This window comes from Cupressus sempervirens, chromosome 6, assembly GCF_028749045.1.
Source record: "Cupressus sempervirens isolate cs-2001-9-10 chromosome 6, ASM2874904v1, whole genome shotgun sequence".
NCBI classification, from domain to species: domain Eukaryota; kingdom Viridiplantae; phylum Streptophyta; class Pinopsida; order Cupressales; family Cupressaceae; genus Cupressus; species Cupressus sempervirens.
The window spans coordinates 326,705,062-326,729,219 of record NC_143123.1 but is presented as its reverse complement, the minus strand read 5'-3'; the positions used below and the strand labels follow the sequence as shown (position 1 = coordinate 326,729,219).

The following is a 24,158-nucleotide window of genomic DNA, read 5'->3' as shown; positions in this document are numbered from 1 at the left end:
ATGAACTTTTCAGCAATTATTGGAATAAAGAGCATCCAACTGTACTATATGAATTTGGCAGTTGTAGTGACAGTGATAGTTAAAGATAGAAGGACCTCGAGTCTGATGGAGACATTCAAGGTATTCAGGATTTCGAGTCAACCAGGGGCAAGCATATTTTTAATATTCAAATGAGTGATTCTATTAAACAAACATATAATAAAGGGGCAACTATGATACAAAAAATGGGTTATGCAGGTATAGGGCCCATTGGTGCAAGTGGTGAAGGGATTTGGAATCCAATTCCAGTGCTAGACCCACCCAAAAGAGGAAGTAAACCAATCATTGGACTCTTCGATGAGATTGAAGATGATTCATCTAGAAAGGGGAAAAAAACATTATACTTCTGCTTCTAAAGGTCATCCCAACACAATATTTGTTAAATATTCAAATTCAGTTGTAGTTGATCCCACTGGCACTAGCACTAGTATGGATGTACCTTGTGCAAAAAAGTAAAAAGTTATGAAAATTACAACGCAAGCAATGTCAGCGGTTACTTCACCAATATATGCACTAGTAGCTTCTGTACAAAATCCTAAAAATAGTCCTAAAAAACTAGGATTTGGAATGGGCCATCTTCAGTATATTGGTAATCCTCAAAATACAATTGTAGGTGGAGTAAGTTTAACTGGAGTTGGAGGAGCATACAACAATACAACTAATAATTCACCTTTCAAACACTCAATTGTGTCAGCAAACCCAGATTTTAGTTTAAAGGAGTTTGCATCAAAGTTTGATTAGACAAGCAAAAGAAATAAGGAAATTATGAAGACTTTTAAAAGTGATGCAATTGTTGAATGTCATGGATCTACTAACAATATATTTCCAACATATCATCCAAACACCAAAATGATGAACTTCATGGCTGTTATGCCTCTTGCTAGAGATAATAATCCACCAAAAAATGTAATAAATCATAACGATGTACAAGTTACCAGTCTTCAAATGGATTTCTCAAAAGTGAAAAATATTGACAAAATCAATATATGAAAAGAAAGCAACAAAATAGTCTACTCTACACTTCTGAAAGTGGAGTGGAAAAACAAAAGGCTTACAAAGCAAATAGAAAAGTTACAGGTAGACCTTGATAATGTGGAGGCCAAGGAGAAAGTACCAGACAATAGGTTTAAAGAATTGCAAAACAGGATAAAGAATTCTTTTTCTATAGAGGCAATTGTCCAGCAAGAAAACATGAATGAACAACTTTAAAAAATTGACTAAAGAATTGGATGAGTGCAAAAAAAAAAATTTAGTATGAAAAAGCCTCTACTACATAGTTGTTCAAGTCTATAGAGAGTAGTGCACAAGTCAACAATAAATTGAAAACTAACCTAAGCTCTGTTGTCAAGGAAAAATAACAATTTGAATATTGAATTGGAGAATGAAAAGAAAAAAGAGGAGTCTAAGGCAAGAATAATTGATAATTTACAAAAGGAATTGGAGAATGAGAAGAAAAAAAAGGAGTCTAGTGCAAACACAATCCACAATTTGAAAAAGCAATTAGAGAATATGAAGAGAAAAGAGGAGTCAACTGCAAAAACAATCCTTGATTGGAAGAAGGAATTGGAGAATGCGAAGAAAATGGAGTCTAGTGCTACTGCAAACAGTAATACAATCCACCATATGAAGAAGGAATTGGAGAATGCAAAGAAAAAAGAGGAGTCAATTGCAAAGAAAATCCTGAATTTGAAGAAGGAAATGGAGAACATGAAGAAAGAGGAGTCTATTCAAACACTCCATGATTTGAAGAAAGAATTGGACAATGCCAAGAAATAAGAGTTGTCCACTGCAAAGACAATCCATGATTTGAGAAGGGAACTCAAGGATGAGAAGAAAATAGAGGTAACTATTGCAAAGACAATCCAAGATTTGAAGAAATTGGACGATGAGAGGAAGAGAGCAACTAATTGGCAAGGGAAACTAGAGGAAATGTAGAAAAAGGGTGAAATAGAGATGCCTAAAATGATGAAAAAGATGGAGAATGTAATTGCACAAAATATAACGACATTTTCCGAAGATCGCCATGTCAAGGATACTATAATAAACATAGTTAAGCTTATCAAACAAGAAAATTGAGACAAAATAATGAAGAATAGTGATAGTTTGTTTGAATGGCTTGATTTAAATAGCAATCTCAAAGTTGTCTTTGAAAATGTAAAAAAGGATGTTGAGTGTAAAAGAAGTATCTTCGCCAATTCCTTAAAAAATCTTGCTGAGCAAATTTTGAATAAAGTACAGAGATCCAATGACAAGGATTTGGCAAAGTAAGGAATAAACAATCGCTTGGATGCCTTTGTAATGACCTTTGTTGTCTATCACAATTGTGAACAATTAATGAAAATAGATAAAGCTCTCAAATGTGCTTTCAGAGACTTGATGAAGATGAATCACAACATACTGAACTTGTTAAATGTTAGATTACCAAATCCAGCTTACTCAAACGCAAATTCATTGGAAAAGAAGATTACATGAAAAAGTTGCACAACACCATGAATTTTGATTTAGGCAACTTGCCTGAAGAAAGCACTCTAGAAAAAATTGCAAGTTGCATCAAACCACTATCAACAATGAATGCAGTTATAGATAAATTCCTCAATTCATGTAAAAATATCTCTTCGAAGTATTCATTGTTGATGAGGTTACAACTATTTAGCTACAACCTCAAAAAATAGAGCTTCCAAATGATGCAGAATGGAGCGCCCTAAAGAACATCATTGGAGTTGGGTCATCTTCTCAAACTGTTACTGTTAGTGTCAGTGACAATCATAGTCGATAGCACTAAGAAATAACAACTTAGTAAGCGATATTACTATAATTATTTTGTTACTAGTTGCTCTTTAATTTCAAATTTTGGTTTTAATTTCAACTTCGTTTAATGTTAATTGTTACAGGAATCAAGAGTCAACATATCAAGATAGTTGGACAACTAAGCACTGGCATACTATTACTACATAGAGCAAATGGAAAAAATTTCCCTGCTCCTATTTGAAAAAAATTGTACAATTGGCAATGTGGCAAATTGGCAATGTAATGGTACACCTAATGTACTATGTAGTAATAATCTGATTATATATATACTTACAAACCGACTTACAGCTATCATTGCTCCCTTGTATCTATAAAAAGGAATTCAAAGTCATTTGACATTGAGTCATTTGCAAAGGGTTGCAATTGTTTGTAATTGTTAAATGTATTATGTTATAGGTTGATTTATAATTATAAATTATAATACAATTTTTTTTTAAATAAAGCTTATTATGTTAAATGCATTATGTTACAATTTCTTAAAGAAACTAGAATTAATGACAATCTTAAAATGTCTAAAAACTAGAATTAGTGAAAATCTCAAGTTCAACATGTATTATTGTATTAAAACTAGAATCAATGAAAATCTCAACATGTTTAAAAAATACAATCAACGAAAAAGCTCAACATGTTTAAAAAATACAATCAATGAAAATCACAACATGTGTAGACTACTATGAAAATCTATTGCTTAAAATGTTATGAAAGATATGGACACTACTTAGCTGGAAATAGGAAGTCTATTCATGGTCTCGTAGCGTGCAATAGCAACATAAAGATCTCATCACCCAAATAGCCTTATCATGAGTAGTAGCCAACTTAAGATTCGCACATCTCTCAAGTCAGTGGTTAAACATTCACGAACACTATTACAATACCAAATTATCTTGAACCAGGTTAAATAATTTCACTTCATGTTCATGGTCGTTATTATCTTCTCTAACAAGGCATAGGAAATTGGGCTCATATACCATAACTTCAAGAAATCATTAAGAATATGATTCCATTATCCTAAATTTTTTAACACTTGAACAAATTTTAGATATTTTTAGGTGTTCGTGGCTTAGATTGTTGCACTAGTGGAAAAAGCTAGCCTATCTTTGAGAACAAAACATGAGTTTAAATAAAGAAGTGATTCTTGGCAAGACAAAGTTAGACTTTTCCATTAGATTGAAAAACCAAAAGGACAATCTGATGGAAGCCAAGGGTGAACCCACAAGGGTACCAAAGGTTAGTTGAAAAAAAACAAACAAACTCCTCTTCCAATCAAAGCAAAACTAAACATAGTACATCTAGTTAACCTAAAACATGTCTAAACAACATAAAAAGCAAGAGACTCCCTCTAAATAAAGATCGTCACGAACAGGCACTCCCTCATATAATGTATTTACATTAGTAGATAATTTAAAAAATAATAGGAGAAAGGAATTCAAGAATGACATGTAACAAGTTGTACCTATGATATTGTGTGCTAACAATATAATATATTTAGTACGTAGTGAGTCGTGGTCTATAATGTAGTTTGGCATCTTAAGAATATGTATTGCCCCTGTTATGCATGTTCTATTTTGTCACATCCTTCTATAATCTAGCACATTAGCAACGAACTTTACATTCACTCCTCATTTTGAGTTATAAATACAAATCTGAAAAAGCTAAAGCTCAAATCTATAATATGTGCCCCATTCTTGCCAACACATTAATTTCAACCCTACAAAGGAAACAAAATCCAGTGCCTCATTATGGAGCTACATGTATGCCCTTTATTACAAGTTACAAAATAAAGATGTGTTCCAGATGCGTTTATTCCTCTAAAATGACTTTGAAAATAGTAGTAGCAAAATTTGTACAGATCTATATGTTCTTTTCCACAGATTGTTAACCCGAAAAAATGAGCGACATAATTTGAACGGATTTAACAAATAAATATACGAGCACAACTGTTCTAAATACTTACGCTTCCATGAAGCTGAACATTTGGCGAAGGATTGCTCCCTTTGATGGAAAGCTAAAATCCTGAGCTTCAATGTGATACGATTGGAGAATAAATGGCTAGAAAGTTACAGTTGTAAACCAAAAAAAAATGATTATGATGCGGCAATGGAATAACTGATCTAAAAATCTCAATGGAACCAATAGTTCATGAAAGAACTTATCTAAAAATCTCAATGGAACCAATAGTTCATGAAAGAAGACTGATCAACAATAAAAACATATGGATGAAATGAGGTAGAGTTCAATCAAATGCCGACATAAGACATTTTGTCAAAGAGAAGTTTCATAGTGCCATGTGGAACAATAATATGAGTAGAAAAAAAGTCTATTATATTGAAGAATTTAATCCAACTGGGGAACTTGACAAAAAAGCGTACCTTGGGGCTACTATTAAAGGAAAGGCAAAGTTATTAGTGGCACAACTGAGAACGGAATCTCATGACCTCAGATGCAAGACGAGATGATGGGAGAGGCCCAAAGAGACTTGGGAGCAGAGAATTTGCATATTTTATAGGTCTTGAGCAGTTGAAACGGAATGGCATTCTCTCAGAATGCACGGAATACGACAACATCTTGAAGGGCGAACAACATCTTGAATGGATCTCTCTATGATGTCATCTTGAGGGCGGACAACATGCATAATTTATTTGAAAGGGATAAGATAAAGCGGACTGCTGGTTTTTTAGTTAAGATACATTGCAAAAGATTATAAATGGAAAGGAATTCACAAATTATCTAGTGTGGTTGTTCATCAGTCCCTTTGACTGCTCTGATCTCATGGACATCATTAAAAAAGCATTACTTCATTCATTCATCAAAGATTGATGGAAAAGAAAAATATAAGTGAGACAATAAAGGTGACAACTATTCAAGTTTTTTTTAGATAGAATTCTATGAACGCTCGCAAGCAAAAAGTGGGAAGCAACACACATGTTACAATAAAGTTGATAGTGGTAAATATAGCTTTAAAGGACCCAACCTCTTTTAGGTTGTAGCCAGAAATACCTTGTCTACATAGAATTCACGCATAATTGAAAACATGCAAAAACTAAAAAGCAATCATACAAATGGCAATGCGTTGCCAGAAGAAAACTTGCAGACTTCTAGATTTATTTTTACAATTCCTTCGTGAGAAGATAATTTCTGAATTGCGTGTTCAAAATTGATGCGTCCAAGAGCACGTGTACAAAACTTCATTGATGCATGTGATAGATTTTTAGTGATTTTCAGCTAAACGATAGTTCCTCACAGATTGCAAATAATAATAATATTTTGCGTGCTACAAGTAGTCTTAATTTTTTGTTATGTCAAAATGAAAAGATGCAAGTTTTAATTAACAAAATGAAAAGATGCAAGTTTTAATTAGCGAAGAGTCTCCTGCTTGCAAATTTGCAATGCAACCGTAACTTTCACATGTTCGCAAATATTAAAAAACCGTTACATGCCTGGATATAGTTGTGAAACTCAATTACGTTTTTTCTAAACTACAATTTAACCTTCGTTAAAATGAAATTAGTATGGAAGCCATTATGAACAGCCCTTCCAAGAGCATACGCACGAGACTTTTAGCATGCTACCATTGGTCATAACATAAAGTAATTTATCAGCCTTCGTTTCCCATGTTTGGAGATTGATCTTTGATCAAAATATTGAAATCAAATTACGATACATGAATTTTTTGGCCAGCAAGCTTATTTTCACAACGTAAATGGCTTGACATCTCATTACTACCTTATGTGTAATAACTTCGTAATCAACTTTACTGCATTATCTCCATTGAAGCTTTTGGGTTAAACCCTGTTGAAAAATCTTAAATATTAATAATTTTGTTCGTTCTTGAAACAAAAAACAGTCTTCAAAGAAGACAAGGCATCAGCAAAATTTCTGTTCGAGTTCTAATTGACACTTTTGGGTCAAGCCATGGTTATTTAAGTTTCGTCCATTCTTCACACCACAAAAGCTTAGCCATTATGTATCTCCTGGTATCGAGAAAGAAAGTGTTAAATTACCATATACAGAACAACAATATTCTCAACCTTTTCTAGCCTCTTAACAAGTAGAGGAACAGAATTGTTTCGAGTATTTGACAACGTATTATACAAGAACTAAACACTCCAGTTGAATGTAATGCAACGTACGCAATAACATATTTATTAAAAAGCCCCTTCTCATTCCAAGAGGCTACAGAAACCAATAATTTATACTTCCCATCATGACACTATATGCAATCTGACAAATGATGTAGTTGCATGTGTCAATTGCACTTGTGAAGCTGACGATAAGAAAACTGAAAACAAGCGATACCATTGCGAATCTTATAGTTTACAGGTAACATTTGTTGAAGCTAACAATACAAATTAATTGATACCATGGCGAATGCTGATTCTACGAGAGACGGAGGCCATTGAATATATTAGTCTACTGCTGGTGGCTCAGTTAGATTAACTAAATCTAAATTGCAAATCAAAAGCACATAGGAAAAAGAAAAGGATTATTGCATATATTAACCTAATCCTGTTAGCTCAATTGCAAAATTAAGACCAAATCGCAAAACAAAGGCACATAGAAGCTCGCAGAAATTACAATAGTCACCCATCGCTTTGTTACAAAGATTGGTGAGAATCACATGCTTCCTTCATTTGATTCATCATTAATTCTACTACATTTACACCTCAAAGTTACATCAACAGTAAAATTAACATCGTAACCTTTTCCTTCTACTCTCAGAATCGCCATTACCTTCCTGCAATGGACAAAAATCAAAACGACGTCAGATTGAACTTCCACTAATTAAAATTAGCAAGCTCCCTCGTTATTATATAAGGCTTATAAAAAGATAATACAATACAGAAAATATAGAGGCTCGGAATTATATAGGGAACTTGCATAAATAGATGAAGATAGTCTTTTACAAGGAAATGTCACGAAATTCATAATGAATATGTTCTAGAAGGAAATAATGAGTATGTTTTATACAAACAACCATCCAATCACAAGGTATCAGAACTGCAAAATGCTAGATGGAGATTTCAGATAGAGCTACAAACCGGGGGGAAATATCCACATACAAACAGAACAGGAAGAAAAAGTTCCCGTTATACATACCAGGACCACCCAAAGGGTAGAGGAAGAATAAACAACATTTACATACTATGTACTATTGAGTGGCAACTAGAGTTCACTCGATTCAACCAAATTGCAATAGTGCTGTTCAGTTTGTCTTGAATCCAAAAGTTGTTTGTGAAATCCAAAAAGTGTTTGTGAGGTCTGATGATGCCTGTTTATATATAGAATGATGTTGACTGTCTATAGGATCTTAAACAGATGAGACAGCATTCAAATTACCCAGCCTGTGCAAGCATGGACATCAGATAAATAAAAATACCACTAAGTTGGAGAGAGTGGTCGTGTATATATCATACCTTATTTGCAACACTAAAGAACGTGCATTTAAAGACTTAAAACACACAGCTGATTCAACCAATTGCTCTCCACCTTCAAACTAAAGTGCTGACCATCTTTCTGAACTTATATTCATTGGAGAGACAAAGTTGCGTGAGAATAGCAGGATGTCATATAAAAATATCAAATGTAACTGAACCTATGCTTACTAGAGTTTGATTAGATGAGACAGGAAACAAGCTCCCAGCCTGAACAAACAATTAGCAAGATCCTCATGCTAATGAAGTGAGAGCCCAGTTATATATTTGTGAGCAGTACATAATTTCATAGATTAATCCATCTCTATAATTAATGTGATTCAGTGCGCTGCACCTTCAAAATAGGATGCAAGCTAACCAGCCTGTCCTGAATGAAAAGTTGGCAATATCCTTTTCCTATGGGAGGGAGCCTGGTTCTATAATTGTAAACATTACATAATTCTATTGATTGATCCATCTCAGTAATTAATTGATTCAAAGTGTTGCACCTTGTCAAAGGAAGAAACCAAATATGATTAGTGTTTACAAGGCAACAACAGTTAATCATGCTGATTGCACTCCTCTATTCAAACTAATTTGTTGGTTATCTAAGCCCCTGGTAATTGGTCTGGGAGGCAAAGGTGAGTTTGAGAACAGCAGGACGTCAAATAAAAATTTCTTCAAAATAGTTTAAATAAATGAGACATGAAGCACAAAACTCAGCATGTGCCGGATGAACATCAAATTCTTCCTAATGTCAACCATGATGGAGAGAGCGTCCACATTTATATTTCTGCTTTGTTATCAACATTTGTCCGTGTCAAGAGAAAGTGTGACTCAGTGTTGCAAATTCATTGTTCATCCAATCCAAAGCCATACACAGGAAGGCATAAAACATAATCAAAACTGAGAAAAAATAAATAAAGAATCACCCATAGCATAGAAGATTGAAGACAGTGAAAAGGAAAAAATGGCAACAAAACCCACATCACTGTCAACGGTTCAGAACGAAACGACTCCATTTTAAGCACACAAATGCATTTAGTGTTGTCAGAGAGATGTATAGAGCTTTCGTCTTTCTTCATTTGCACTTTAAACTGATGACGCCTTAACAACATGAAAAAATTAAAACTAAGAAGATTACAATGGCTTCCAAGTCTTCTCACCAATTCATCCTCCTCGGAATCTGCAAAATTAACTCCTGCAGATTTTGACCTGCACTTAGCATGTACGATAGGACCCAGTGGAGACCCGCCCATGCCTTCTGTGCTTCCACCAGGGACATTCATGTAAACTGCCCCCTTATACATCCACTCATCTGTTTCATCACTGTAGAAGAATTCAAATAGTTCTCCACAAAGTACACAAACACTCTGATCATCATCTACAGGAACTGCAAATACCTCATCGTCTTTTTTATCCAAAATCATTTCCATAGGAGAAAAGGCAGGAACAGCCTCAGCTGCCGAATTGTCTGTCTCGTTGAGCCATTCTGTAGCGCTCATAAACCATTTACGAGATGTGGATTGCAGAGACTTTTGCTTGCGACTCTTTGAAATGGTTCTGTTTCTAGACACATGCCAATCCATGTGATGGCTGTGCTCTTCTTGATATCTGAAGCGCATCCCACATGATGTGCACTGTCTTGGCAAATCATTATATAATGCATTGAGAACAGATTCATGGCGAACCCTGAGGATTTCAGAATTAAATTGAGTTCCAATGGGATCCTGAGCATCCTGTGCTTCTGATAGTGCAGCTTTTGAAAGGTACTTATTAACGGGTAGGACAGAGTGTAAGGATGTTGTAGTAGAAGCTTCAGCTGCAGTAACATTAATATCTTTCAGTTGATTTGCCATTACAGCTGATGTTGCAGATACAGATAAAAATGGAGCAGAGGATGCAGCTGTCACAGATATCAAACCCTTTTCCATAAGTGAGCTCAGAATACTCGTAAGAGAACTCCCCGAGGTTTGTTGAACGGTTGCCGAACTCATCACCTGTGATGTTGATGCTACCAACAATGATGCTGGTGGTGGGCCAGGGGGAAGAGGTGGTTGTACTCTCCCTAAGACCTGTGAAGATAAGTTATTGGGGACCAGTGGAATTAATGAAGACATGGTATTTACTCCCGAATTAGAATTCACCATGCTACTGCTGACAACAGATCCCAAACTTTGAGAAACACCGCCACTTAACTGCATTTGTGTGACAGTTTGGGATTGCATCAATGGTTGAGACTGAATTGTGTGTGGTAATGCAGCAAGGGGAATTTGTTGTACTTCTTGTGGCACTGGTAACTGTTGTGGCATAAGGCTACCTTGAGAAACATTGTATGGAAGTTGATTCAACTCTGGAAGTGCTTGAGACTGCGGCACCTGCTGAAACCAGGGAAGCTGCTGAGGGACTTGTTCAACCGGCTCCAATTGACGTGGCGATTTTTTCGATGACTGTGAAGACAAACCTCGAGAATGGTAATGGATATCCTCAAGTAGTGGATGAGTGCCCTTCATTAAGTTATTCTGATGTTGCATTAATTGAAAATGAGGATTTTGCAGTGGTGGAGCAGACAGAGGCACAGCAGGAATTGGTTGAGCAGAAGGCCTTACAGATTGAGGAATAGGTGATGGTGAAACATGCCTCTCAGGTTGCTGCTTCATTGGGAAGGAAATGTTACTAGATGCTGGCATCATGGGTGGCAGAAATTCATAGTTCAATGAATCACTGCCAAGTGAGGGTCCAACATTTAATGGAGATTTTGATAACATTCCCGGTCGCAGTTCTGTACCCACTGACCTGAAATTGTTCACTGCACTTGCTGAAGGACCACCAGAATGAGCTAAACTGAAAGAAGCAATGCCAGTACTTACACCACTGCAACCAGGAAGAGATGCTTGAACAGTTTTCAGCCTTGAGTGTGAAGTTGTGCTAAGATTTTGATGAGAAAAATGAGGAGGCCGAACCGGTCCATATCTATGTCCTAATACACCTTCACTACTTTTCAGCAAAGATGATGTCTCAGTGGCAGTATTAACATTCCACGACACAATACCTGATTGTGAAAGAGAGGATGGGTGGTGCTCTTCTGATTCCTAGATTTTGTAAAACATGATTTGATTAGACACCAATTATCGTATCCAAGTAATAAAATCATTAATAAAACAACTAAACTGGTGAATGGAGGAAAATATGTGGTTTCCGATTGAAAATTATAAGATTAAAGATGTAGCCAGAAGACCATTTTGATAGACATCCTTAACTAATCTAAGGAAAATCACAAACAAATCAAGAAAACAGGGAAAAAGTTGAAAAATTAAAATACTTCTTTTGTGACTGAACAAGACTAGATACAATACACAGCAGTAACAAGAGAACCATACCCTCCTAAGAGGTAGCATATCCTTCCCACTTATCATTGGCTGATCCATGTGAGACATGGATCCATGCATGCACCAATCACTGTCAGGAAGAGCAGGTTCTGTGCCCATTCTTTTTCCCCTTCCTAAACCTGGCCACTTATTCATGTCTCCAACAAAGCAATCGTCTTTCCTCATGTTCTCACTCCCCCTGCCATGATTCCCCAATCTAGGGCTCATATCTTCCCACATGTACTCCTCTTCCTCTGAATTTTTCCAGTTTCTAGACACAACTCTAGTATTTTTCATGTCGAGTTCCGGGGGTGGCTGTAAATGTGAAAGTGGTCCCCTCAAAGACCTCTGACCCCTGATATTTCCATAGGCATCAATCAGAGCGTCATGCATTGGCTGCTGTTGCCAATCATAGCCATTCCTTTGACTGTAACCAGCAACTGTATTAGCTGAATCAAGGGGTCGAAGTCCATCTCCATCAGTGTTCCCATACCAAGGCCTTTCCCATCCATTACCCTGGTCAATAATCTTCTCATTCAACCTTCCAATACCAATCCTTGATGGAGAAGGAGATCTTCCAGCTCCAATTCTTGATGTTGAGGGAGAGGGAGCATTCCTAACTCCAATCTTTGATGGTGAAGTGTCCCTTCCAATTCCAAACCTTGGTGGAGTGGAAGCCCTTCCACCTCTCAACCTAGACAGGGGAGAGGAAGGCCTGCCACCTCCCATTCGAGAAAAGGGAGAGGAAGGTCTCCCAACTCCAACCCTTGAAGGAGATATAGTATCACCTAGACTGAAATCGTAGTCAAAATAGCGCGTAGCAGATTTCTGTACATATACAGTTTGATGAAAATCATCTCCCCTTTCCAATCGATGAGCATTCTGGCAAAACAAGAGATGTCAGATACTTTTAGGGATAATTTGCATTAATAATAAGCTCATGAGCTGAAACCAGCATACATCCATAGCAATAAGACAGGAAGAAGTATATAGATCACATAAATTTAATGTGAATGAACTTAAAAAAAGACAAAGTCAAACAGATGAAAATAGTTCAAAGAACCAACCAGCAACTAGAAGAATATCCACAGTGGGTATATTATATAAAAAGAAAAAAAGAAATTGTAGAATATCCAATCTAAATAAAAAACCCAGGAAAAAGAATTTCCTTGAAAAGTATAGTTATTGCAGAGTTGAAATTTTTAGAAATTGGTAAGACCTTAATCTTTCAGCATGAGTAAACTTATTGCACAAATAAATTAATAATCAATAACAAAAGTTTGATGAGAACAAGGTAGATGAGAAATATCACAGTACAAGGACCTTTTTTGAGGTTAATATACAGTAATATTAACCTAGAAAGGGATATATTCAAAATCTGCAAGCATTAATTAAGACAGTATCTCAACTTCCATCTGTACACTGCAGTCATGGACAAAGGATCATGAAGGACCTATGAGAGTTGCTTAAAGGTGAAGTTAAAGATTGCCTAACAAACCAAAAGCATGCAGTGTAAAGCTAATGGAATACCTGAAGAAATCAACTTCCAGTTTTTTGGCATCTATATTATGATCATAACGGAAAAGAGTAAAAGGGTAGCATACATGTAGTCTTCGGGGAGCTTCAGACCATCCTTTTGGACTTTCATGTACAGATCTGCCAGATCTCTCAGGTTCTGGACTTGATGAGTCCTCGTTATTTTCTGAATTTGAACCTTCAGCCTGAAAAAAAAGCGACATACAGATGTAACACTTTCCAGCAATGTTTATTTGATATACATGATAGATTAAAAACTCTAGATGATTCCTCTACAGAAACACCAGAAAGTATGTAGAGCATACAAGTGCAGGTTTTCCAATCACAAAGATTTATTGAAATGTATATTTTTAACCTCATTCAACATCAGTCGACCGTAAGTACACTTACCATGCTTGACTGCTCATATTGTTGTCTTGCCTCCAAGTATTTTGGATTCACATGGATGCTGTTGCCAGGGCGCTGAGCCTGAGACTCAGTTGGCCTTGAAGATGTAGTGACAGTTGATGGACCATTTACAACAGGAGGAAACTGGAGTTCTGTTTCAATAATACGGAGAGGTGGTGAATGGAATACTCCGCCCCATGTCCGGAAAAGATGTTGCATCGCATGATATGAGCTGGGATCAACTTGCTTATATGACTTGCAAAATACCTTTAAAGAAGAAAGTCAAAAATATAATAAGACTAACATAAGAGAGATTTGAAACACTAATGAACTGAATAAAAACGTGCAAACTGAAAGCCAATAGCTTTAGTAGTCATATCTGTAGACTATAACTACAGTCAGGAACTTTGTATTCATTGCTGGCCGAGCTGCATCTACAGGCAAGTTAACCAAAATTATCCAGGCACAGCATCTTTACCTCGGGAAGTCGAGCTGAAAAATATTTGACATAGTCCCCGCCAATATTCTTTACAATACTATCTAGAAGGTAAAGAGAAGGCAATTTCTGCTCAACAGGTACCTGCAAATACGTCAGAGACTGATGATGAGTTATAATTTATGAAGTCATATACTGATCAAAGCATCAAAAAATTGAAAGCTGCAGCATAATTTTCTCCTGAAAGATCAAGCATCGGATATATCAAAAGATTCAATAATAAATGAACAAGAAGCATGGTAATGACCAAAACTACCATAAAAAAATGTTGTACAAAAAATGCAAGCAGGTTATATTTAATTATAAATTGTAATTAAAGTCCCCAAAAAAAATTTAAAAGACAAAGCAGTGATAAATTTGGAACAAGAAGCAGCGCCTAAATATCTTCAGGGGAGAAAATTACAAAAAAATCCTTTCAACCCTCTATAGATAAGGATTTATAAAATTATACATTTAGGAAAAGCATACATATAATTGCAAGGAAAGAGGTATTCAAAATGTTAGTTATAATTGGAAATATAATTTTGTATTATGTACATTAGTTACAAACATACTAAACAAAGAAAAGGTTCTTGGAGTTCAAGCAACACAGGCATTCAAAATGTCATTGAGCAGACAACCAATAAACACGCTGAAGGAAAAAACACAGGAATGGCATACAAATTATCCAACAGCTGATTTGCAGAATGACGTCTATGTCGGAGTCAGAAATGGCAATATGATCACTTAACTGCAGTCGGGAAGTATAGATATATTCATAGGTTGCAGCTTCATGATTGTAAAACTTGAAATTTCAAGCTTGCCAGAGGGTATTTTGAGCAACAGATTGACTCCAAAACTTGGTTTAAATAAAATGTGTTATTTTCCTACATGCCATAAAATTTCTTCTTTATTCCACTTGACATTTCACATGCCACAATGTTGATGCATGTCAAGTCACTTTATTTTGGTGAAGTCACCCAGGCATGTGCTGCAACAGCATTTAAACCATTACCAATAAAAGTAAACTTGTATAGAAAGTCCATATCCTTGTAACCACAATGATCGAATTATATAAAGCTAGCCTATTCATTTATGCCAACCTTGACAGTGTGGTAAATTTGATTATTATGAAGTAATTGGTAAATACTTGCTTGCTATTAACAGAGGCCGAGAGGTCTATATATACAAAAGAATAAAGCAATGCTTCCTTTGGAAACAATTGTAAAGAATAGAAACATTCTATTCTAGCTAAAAGAAAGCTAAAATAGCTAACAGATAACTACAGCTAACTAAATATTAGAAACATTCTAATATTTACAATAGATTACTATTAACTAATAATAGACGTTTATCTATTATCGTAATAATTTGCTCATGCTTTGACTTGAAAAAATTAGATGTCAAAGCTTGGGTGAGGTTACAAATTTCCTTTATTGTGGTGTGCGGCAAGCTTACACAACAATCATAATATTTGAACCCTCAGTTACATTTAAATGTAATCCATACTCACTGTTGAAGTTATGAGACATGTTATTGGGGTATGAATGTCCCTCGTAAAATTGAATCCCCCATCCCTTGGACAAAAGTTTGTAATCTTGATTTTTTTTACCTATCAGATTTTTCCTCATACCTTTTGCACATATTTGATGATGAGGAAATATCATCAGTAATAACATATGATGATAATCACAAAATAGATTCAAATTGTGCGCCACTATAAGCATCAATGACACTTTTTTCCAGGTATTAGCATAGGAATTGTCATCAGCGTCGATATACATCATTTAGCTAGCATAAGGATGAACATTAATGATCCTGAACATCACTAGTAATTTCTATTGTTTGCATTGCCCACTGTAGCTATAAATGTCAAACACTCACAGACTAAAAGGAGGTTTGATTTCCTCTCTCAATTTCTAACTTTAGTTACTGCTGTTCATTTCTTTTCCATCACAGTCCATATTAATTGTTGGCCTTGATAAGGGGCTCTTGCCTCCTACTTATGTCTAGAAAGGGAAAGCCCTTCCCTTCAGCAATTGTCCTTTTATATTGAGCATTTATTAACTTTCTTTGCATAGGGCTCAAATAGGAGCAATAATACCATCACCAAAATCAAATTCTGTATCTTCCAAGCTTTGGTAGGGTGGCATATCTCACCATTTCATGGATACATCTTTTTACAACTTTGGCAAATTTTACCTCTCAAAATCATACCTTAACAAGGTATTTTGTTGGTGCAGTGCATCTCCCATCATTGACACACCATTCATTGTATATTGTGGTGGGCTCAGCAGTAACATTTGTGCCACCATTATCATTGTCATGGTTCACTTAGTGTATCTGAGATGCCTTTGTCACTTTAAAAATCTAACACATAATTTTTACCAAGGTTGCACGGAGAAGGGGGTACTTGGAGACCAGAGACTGGGACCAGTACTGGTACAGTTATTTTTTCAAAATAGGGGATGTGGGAACTTGGAGAAGCTGCTATTTCTTTTCAATATGATTTAATAATTTATAGGATCTGGAAATATAGTGGATAGTAACTATGATTTATGATACTTGGCAACTGTAACACCAAAATCCCCACTCATTTCCACTATTACAGTCACTTTTATATTCTTAACCCTCAAAACGGTGTCCAAAATCATTTGATCTCTCATCACTAAACCAGAAAAATCTCCACGGAAGTCACCGGTATGGGAGATATGTCCCTGTCTGCAGTACACATCCCAGGGGGTCAAGGACCCATCTCCCTGCAACTATGATTTTACCCTTACAATGTGTCGTTTTAACTTTTGATCCTCACTTAGCCTACTTTTTGTCCCTCCTAAGCCCTTTAAATCCCTTCAGACAAGAAAACCCTAGCCAAACCTCCCCTTCTAAATATTTTAGCCCTGAATTTAGCAAACATGTGGCCTAGCTGACTGTGTCAACCGGATTGGAATATTGGCCTTTAAATATTGACACACATCGAAATAGTGAATCTCAGAATCAATTTCTGAAACAAAGATCAAGCCTGACAGCCTTGAATTTGTGTTTACAGCAGGCTTCAAATGGCTCAATAAACCATCCCTAAGGACAACAAGACTTTCATTGAATGATGCTTTCTCACAGCACATAAGAGTAGAAGAATGCTACTGACCAGATCAGAAACTCGGGCACTTGTCCCTACCTCATGTATTAGATTTCCCAGGTTTGGCCTACACTTATAGGCTTTTCCTTAAGCCATCAAAACTTAAAGAGCTTCTAAAAGTCTTATCCCTAAATTCAGCAAACATACGTGACCCAGCTCACTGTGTCTACCTGATTGGAATATTAGCCTTAAATATTTACAGACATCTAAGTAGTTCTCAAATTTGGTTTCCAAAATAAGGATACAATCTGAATGCCCTGGAATTTACAAAAACAGCAGATTTTACAATGGCTAAATAGACCATCTACAAGGACTATAAAGCTTTTATTGGAGACTACTTCCTCACAGAATGTAACAATAAGAGTAGAAGAATGCTACTAACCAGATAAGAAACTTAGGTACTTGTTCCTACCTGATTTAATTGATTTCCCAGGCTTCCCACACCTTTCTAGGCTTCATCTATAGCCATTAAACCTTGGAGACAATCTACTAAAAGTGGGAGATCTCTGTGCTAGTAAGTTCCCCATGGTTAAGCACCCCTTTACACCCTCATTTTATATTGTTTTCTTATAGCTTTATATGACTTGTTTAGTCTGTTGCATATTGTGGTTACTTAACATATTACATGCTTATTATCCTTTTGCATGTACACAGACTAGTCCCTCCCATTACTAAAGCACAATTGAGAACACTTCATTAAGTGAATAGGTTTTGGCAAACCCCGTGTGAGCCCTCCTTTTGGATGGATCATCTCCTTCAGCTCAGCACCAAGGCCTAAGGAGTATTCATTCTGCCTAATTTCCATGGGGCACAATCTCAGGTTCATTGCATCAAAGTGCCAAGCCTTTGCTTGGTAAGCTCTTTGTGAGCCATTCACCTTCACCAATAAACTAAGGGCTAATTGACGCATTCCCTGTTTTTCATATCATTTCCGAATCATTCTTCTCACACTTCATACCGATGAGGACTCATAAAGGTTACCACCCACTTTCATGATGAACATTAGGGTCTTACGATTTATCCTTGCCAAGTATACCAACTTTTGGGATGCTTTCTCTATATCATGTCAGCTCCACTCCTAAGTTACTAACTTATGCCAGTTATACTTGCATAAATGCAGCACTCGCCCAATGCACCTTTCATGCTTAGCTTCTTATTTGCATTTCACTAGTTTAATTAATCTTCATAGCTGCCAAATTCTCTTTCCCTTAGGGTTTTGACTCCTCTAACCCCTTACTATCTTTTTCAGATTTCTCTTACTGCTTTGTATCCTCTCATCCAGCTTCCTTGAGCTCCAATCTAGTTCATCAGTTCCTGAAGTTCCTGTCTTACATGTAGCTAAGCATGTTCAACCAAGGTCAAACCTGTTCTTGTCAAATTAACCATGCCCAAAGTTGTCACTCTGGGGCAAACAATAAACCAAACTCAATATGACAACTGCCTTGCAGTCATTGGTGTGCCTTTAAGTCACCATCTTCCCTTCTCGTGACTTTGTTTCAGGTCTACCAATTATAGCATCATACTATTTTTAACCTTTTTGAACAGGCAAACCCAGCCGTCATCATCCCTTATTTTTGTCTTTTAGTTTTGGCACACCGAGGTTGATCAAGATGGCACTCTTCGATAAGCTGTGCAGTCCAGAGTACCTAAGTATAGAAGTTCTGAGTTACTCTAAGACAGCTACATGTATGTTCACTTGTGTTATCCTTTTTCAATCCCACAGATGGTTTGAATCTGCACAAACATTAATAGTTACAGCATTTCTTCAAGTGGCCAATTGCACACCCTCAATGCTAGTTGAAATCTCAAACTCCATGGTTGACCTCAAAAGGAATTGGAGATCAACTACCATTCACCCAACTAGTTATTTTTGGGAGAAGGCCCTATACATACATTTAATAAATTTGCGTGCCTTCCCACTAAAGTACCCAATCCTAAATGTCCTACAAAACACAAAATATGTCTTGTTTCCAAAATGCTTCTGGATAAAAATGATCCATCGTCATCTTTTGCATTCTTAAACTCGCATCTTGATGATGGATCATGGAATATGATCCGAAACATTAATGTTAAAAATTTGAACAAAACCTTATCCAGAAGCATTTTAGCAACATTCATGAATTCTGGAGATCTGTTATCTTTAACAAAATATGTCTCTGAAGGTAGATACTTAATTAACACTGAGCATATATTCATCAACAACAACCATCCTTGAACATAGTTTCTAACATCGATAGTTAGTGCAAGTCAGGTCAAAGAAATGTGGCTTCATCTCGAAGTTAAAAATTCTCAGCTGTGAAGAACTAAATAGGATGGTTTGCTTTAGATTCAAAACTTCGTGCCCTCACTTCCATCCCTCAATCTTGCTTTTAAGTCACTCCCTGGGTCCCAAACACACTTTTTATATTATTCTTTTCATCTGTTTCAGGTATGACAAAATTATCACAGCAATAGAATTAGAACTTGGGAAATACAACGGCTTTCTTTTTTAACCACCTACAGTAGCCATACATAGATACAACTGCATCTGTGAATTGCAAGGTGTTTTTTTCAGGAATCTATTTAACTTTGAAAGATTCCTTCTACATGTTTGAAATCCTCAACTTTCTGTTGTTTACATCCTATCTAGGATTTCCAGGCCTACCTAGCCTGGATTTAGCTTTAATCTGCACTTCTATCACAGCTTTTAAGACATGAGCTTCTAAGACGTGTTCTAGTACCTTCTATCAGGACCTATCTTAGTATGATAACTATAGTATAGAAACTTTGAAAGTACATGCCAAGCTAAAGACATGTCCATGCATAAGTGAGGAAAAATTTAAAGCAAGAACCTGGCATGTAATGAACTCTGCAAATCCATACTTGTCACTTGGTTACTATGTTAAAACACAGCTGCAGACCCAAGACCTCTAAATCTGTCTTCTCCATAATTTCCCCTAGATTTTCCACTAATAAACCCTCCAACCATTCGTCTTTTATGTTTATAAACGTCCATGATGTATTCTTCATCATATTAAAAGAATTTTATCAGTGATTGGAATCTAACTAGAAAGGTAGTAGTCACTAGGCTTGTTCTGTTCTATTTTTTCTTGGTTATCTTTTCTATTCTGCATAGCTATTTTATTGGTATTTTGAATGAGGTGATTATAGCTATTCTACTTTTTGCAGATGGTGTTCTCCTCTCATTATAACAAGGGATTACAGCAGCAAGTTGATGCACTTAATCACATTTGTGAAATTTGACAACTTGTAGTGAAGCTTGTTAAAACTAAGGTCATGATTTTCAACATCCCCAAACATTTTGTTTCCCAAATTCATTTCTTCTACAAGGGGGCAGCCTTAAAGATCACAGTAACTTACACATACTTGGGAACCCAAATTTTCTGTCCCTCTTTCAACATGGAGTCTATTTCTCAATCACGCCTTTGCAAGTGTTATGCCTCCCTCTCCATCTTGATCTGTCACTGTTTCCAAAGCCCCTTCCAAGATATCCCTTACAACATGTATCCTTATGATACAATCTTCAAGCCTGCAATTTTCTATGGGTCTCAAGTTTAGGACTATAGCTTGAGTTTTGACAAATGGACCTTTTATAAGGTGGTCTAGAAGCTCAAGTTGCAAGGCTTGATTCAATATAAACAAATTGTTCCTCAAAGTATCATCCATGTTGAGATTTCCTCCACCTGCTATGTCGTGAAACTATATTATATATTCTTACTCTCTACATCCAAAACCTCATTTCCACAGGGAACTCAATGTCCAATCATGAGAGGTCTCTATACTTAGCTCTTCATTCCTCTAAGTCGAAAGTTTCATTGGGCCTTATTTGATGTCAACATTTTTGGCATTCTAAAACTAGCTTGCTCCTTTCCATCAGCATCCTATTGAAGACTACCTCCCTTCAAATATTGCTTTGACAATCCTACTCAGTTCCTTCCTTCAAACAAGATCTGAAGGCACATTACAAGCTATACATCTAATTCAAGGGGACCTCTACATTGAGCATTTCTTACAAATGGAAGATGGTATCTTACGTCATCCTTACCCATCTCTAGCAATATTTATCACAAGAAATGAGTTGAAACGAATCATTGAACTCTTTCCAAAAACCAAACCTGTCACTTTGCTTCCTCTGTCCAATAGGTAGTGATTTAAGAGCCCTTCACCTTTAAAAGCTCCATTTAGTAAGAGATCCAATTTACCTAGCCATTTATCTATGGGCTGTCATTACACTTTGGCACGAAACCTTGTAGGGGGCCTATAAGATCCAAATTGATCACACCTCATTCTTCCAACCACACAAGAGATTGATAGCTCTAAATAGCCTTTCGATGCTACTAATTCACACAAACATGGATAGACTTGTGAGATGATGCTTCTCACAACTTCTACACCACCATGTTTCCCCTTAACTTACCAACAACATGGGTTGGATACTTCTTAACAACCTAGATTGACTGTTTTGTCACCCTCAGGCTATAGAGACAAACACATGTTTTGAAATTCTTCACCACAATAAGGAGTTATTTTAAGGTCATATTTTATGTGGTTCTAGAGTAAGTGCATTGAAGGGCACATAATTATGGTATACCTATGCCTCCAGAGAAGATAGGATATATTATGGAGCAAAAAACAAGTAGATGAACTTGGCCATAAACCAAATAACCCATTAACAAAAAAAAAAAGGCAATGAAGCCCTCAACAACCCCATCTAATACCAATGTAGTAGAAAGCTACCTAGTTATGACAACTCTTGAAAGTGAAGAGCCCACTACAAAGAGAAGATAAAAGGGACCTTCAAAACTATGTTTCAAAATGAGAATCTAGACATTGCCAACTAACACATAGCAAGATGTATTTATGCAAATGGGTTGTTTCAAAGAGACTCAAAAAAGGTACAAGGGTTTGACTTAAGAGAAGGTGCGTAGCACCTTTTGGAAAAAAGAGATCAAGCTTGTAGAAGATTCATTGAAGCCCATAAGGGATTCATAAGATGAATGTGCCCATTGTTTTCAATGGGCGGAAAGAAGCAAAATCTGCCATTGATCAATGTCATTATGGTGTCCATTATAGGTGCAATGTTTTTAAGGTTATGGACCGCGAAAAGCAAGTGAAAGATGGCCAATTTATTGCTGATATTCTCGATGCAGCCATTGAGGAAGTGGGAAACTGTAGCATTGTTCAAATCATAGTGAACAATGCAAAGAATAATAGAGTTGCTAGGTTGTTAGTTGAGGAATGATATTCATGGATCAAAGCAATTATTTTAAGTCTCAAGATATCCAAATGTTCATCAACCACCACATCTTGCAAAGCATTTTTTAATCATTTTCAAATTAGAGCAATTAAAGGCAAACGAAGTAGTGTTCTTCTTTAAAATTCGTTTTGAGATTCTAATTGTTTTATTTTTAAATAAGTTGTACAAACCTGTTTTTCCTCTAAAGCAATCATCTTCATAAGACTTGTGAAGATTAGAGAGCCACTTTCTACCATGGTGATTTGCCAAAATTGTCTATAAAGCAACAGAGCAACATCAATAGAACACCAAATATTAAGCGGATAATCTTAAATGACTCTTGGCGTGATCATGTAGGGTATCTCCATAGTTCTACCAAGGCCATTTTGAGCATTCAATATATTGATATAGACAAACTTTTCATAGATGAGATATGATAGCATCAACTCAATAATTAAGAAGATGAAAAGCATCATAAATGTGAGAGAGCAAGCCCCCAAAGAAAATTACTTCAAACAAGTGCACAATTGTTAAAGAAGATTGAACACAATGACCAACCTATTTACATCTTTGCTTTGCATTGAGCCCAAAATACTACAGTGCTGAGATTCTTTTTGTGCCAACAAGGGTTACCCCATCTAGAAGTTTTGAAGTTGCCGAAGGGTACAACACAACATTTTTTAGACTCTTTCCTCATCCTAATTTGCAAGATATAGTCATAACTGAGTTCATTGATTTTGTACACTCAAATGGTCTACGTATTACAGCTCTTCACAATAAATTTAAGAAGGATGCTCACAGTTGGTGGAACTTTTATGACCAACAATTTCAAATTCTACAACCCCAATCAAAGTTTCATTACAAGTAAACTTAATAATGCAATGTCCCCTTTTGAGAAAACCTAAGATTTTGCCCTAAAATCACAAAATTAATTGAACTATGGAATGTAACATAGTTATCAACATAAATCCTGCAACCGTGTTAGATAGTTTTTGAAATATAATTTTATAATAAAACACAATGTTTCTATAGTCAGCATACAATGCTTATTATTATGTTTGATGATATTGGTTATACATCAATAAATTAATTGTCATGAATGTATTAATTGTCCATTGGTAGGAAATCTCGAGTGGTTGTAAGTGTCATTTGGTTGACAATTGTGGTCCTCTTGGCAACCATCGAGTCTTTTAAAAATGTTGCGTACTACAAAGGAAAGTAGCAATGTGTAATCAAGTGAATTATAATCTATGGCCAACCATCTTTGCTCTTCTCTATAATGAATTCATGGGCAAAAAAAATGTATTTTACTCCTATATTTAGTACACACTACCATCTGTATAATTATTCCATCTATGTAAATCACTAGGTATAGAAATAAACAATTTCTATTTAGGCTCGAGGATCTTGACAGTTTTTAGCACATCATAACAATGTGTGTCTTATTCTTATTAATAATCATCCATGGTTCCATTTCCCACAATTAATCATACTTAAAGTTTCGAGAGGAAATGCACAAAGGGTGCCTTGTTACTGCTCAACTAATTATGCCCAAGAGCACATAGTGCCTGACCAAGACAATTTGCCCCTCAACCCATAAGCAACATGAACATCCTATAATGATTTCATCCCTTGGGGTGGACTACTTAATTCTGAAATTGTTAGAGACCGAATGAATGGAGAAAATGGAATGATTATTGCATTAATAATGAACTCTTAAATAGAGTTTACAAATGCTAATCATAGTGTAGTCTAAAAA

The 24,158-nt window shown here is 36.0% G+C and overlaps 1 protein-coding gene across 1 annotated transcript in view; it reads right to left on the bottom strand.

The window, feature by feature from the left end:
• Window positions 1-7,315: 7,315 nt before the first annotated feature.
• Window positions 7,316-24,158, bottom strand: part of PCFS4 (PCF11P-similar protein 4) — a 37,771-nt gene continuing 20,928 nt past the window's right edge. The window contains exons 2-7 of the mRNA XM_089788069.1: window positions 14,028-14,129; window positions 13,553-13,816; window positions 13,231-13,347; window positions 11,639-12,508; window positions 9,425-11,350; window positions 7,316-7,582 (exon numbers count right to left, since the gene is read on the bottom strand). Coding sequence (XP_089644195.1) covers window positions 7,535-7,582; window positions 9,425-11,350; window positions 11,639-12,508; window positions 13,231-13,347; window positions 13,553-13,816; window positions 14,028-14,129 — 3,327 coding nt within the window. The 3' untranslated portion in view covers window positions 7,316-7,534. The remainder of the gene's footprint in view (window positions 7,583-9,424; window positions 11,351-11,638; window positions 12,509-13,230; window positions 13,348-13,552; window positions 13,817-14,027; window positions 14,130-24,158) is intronic.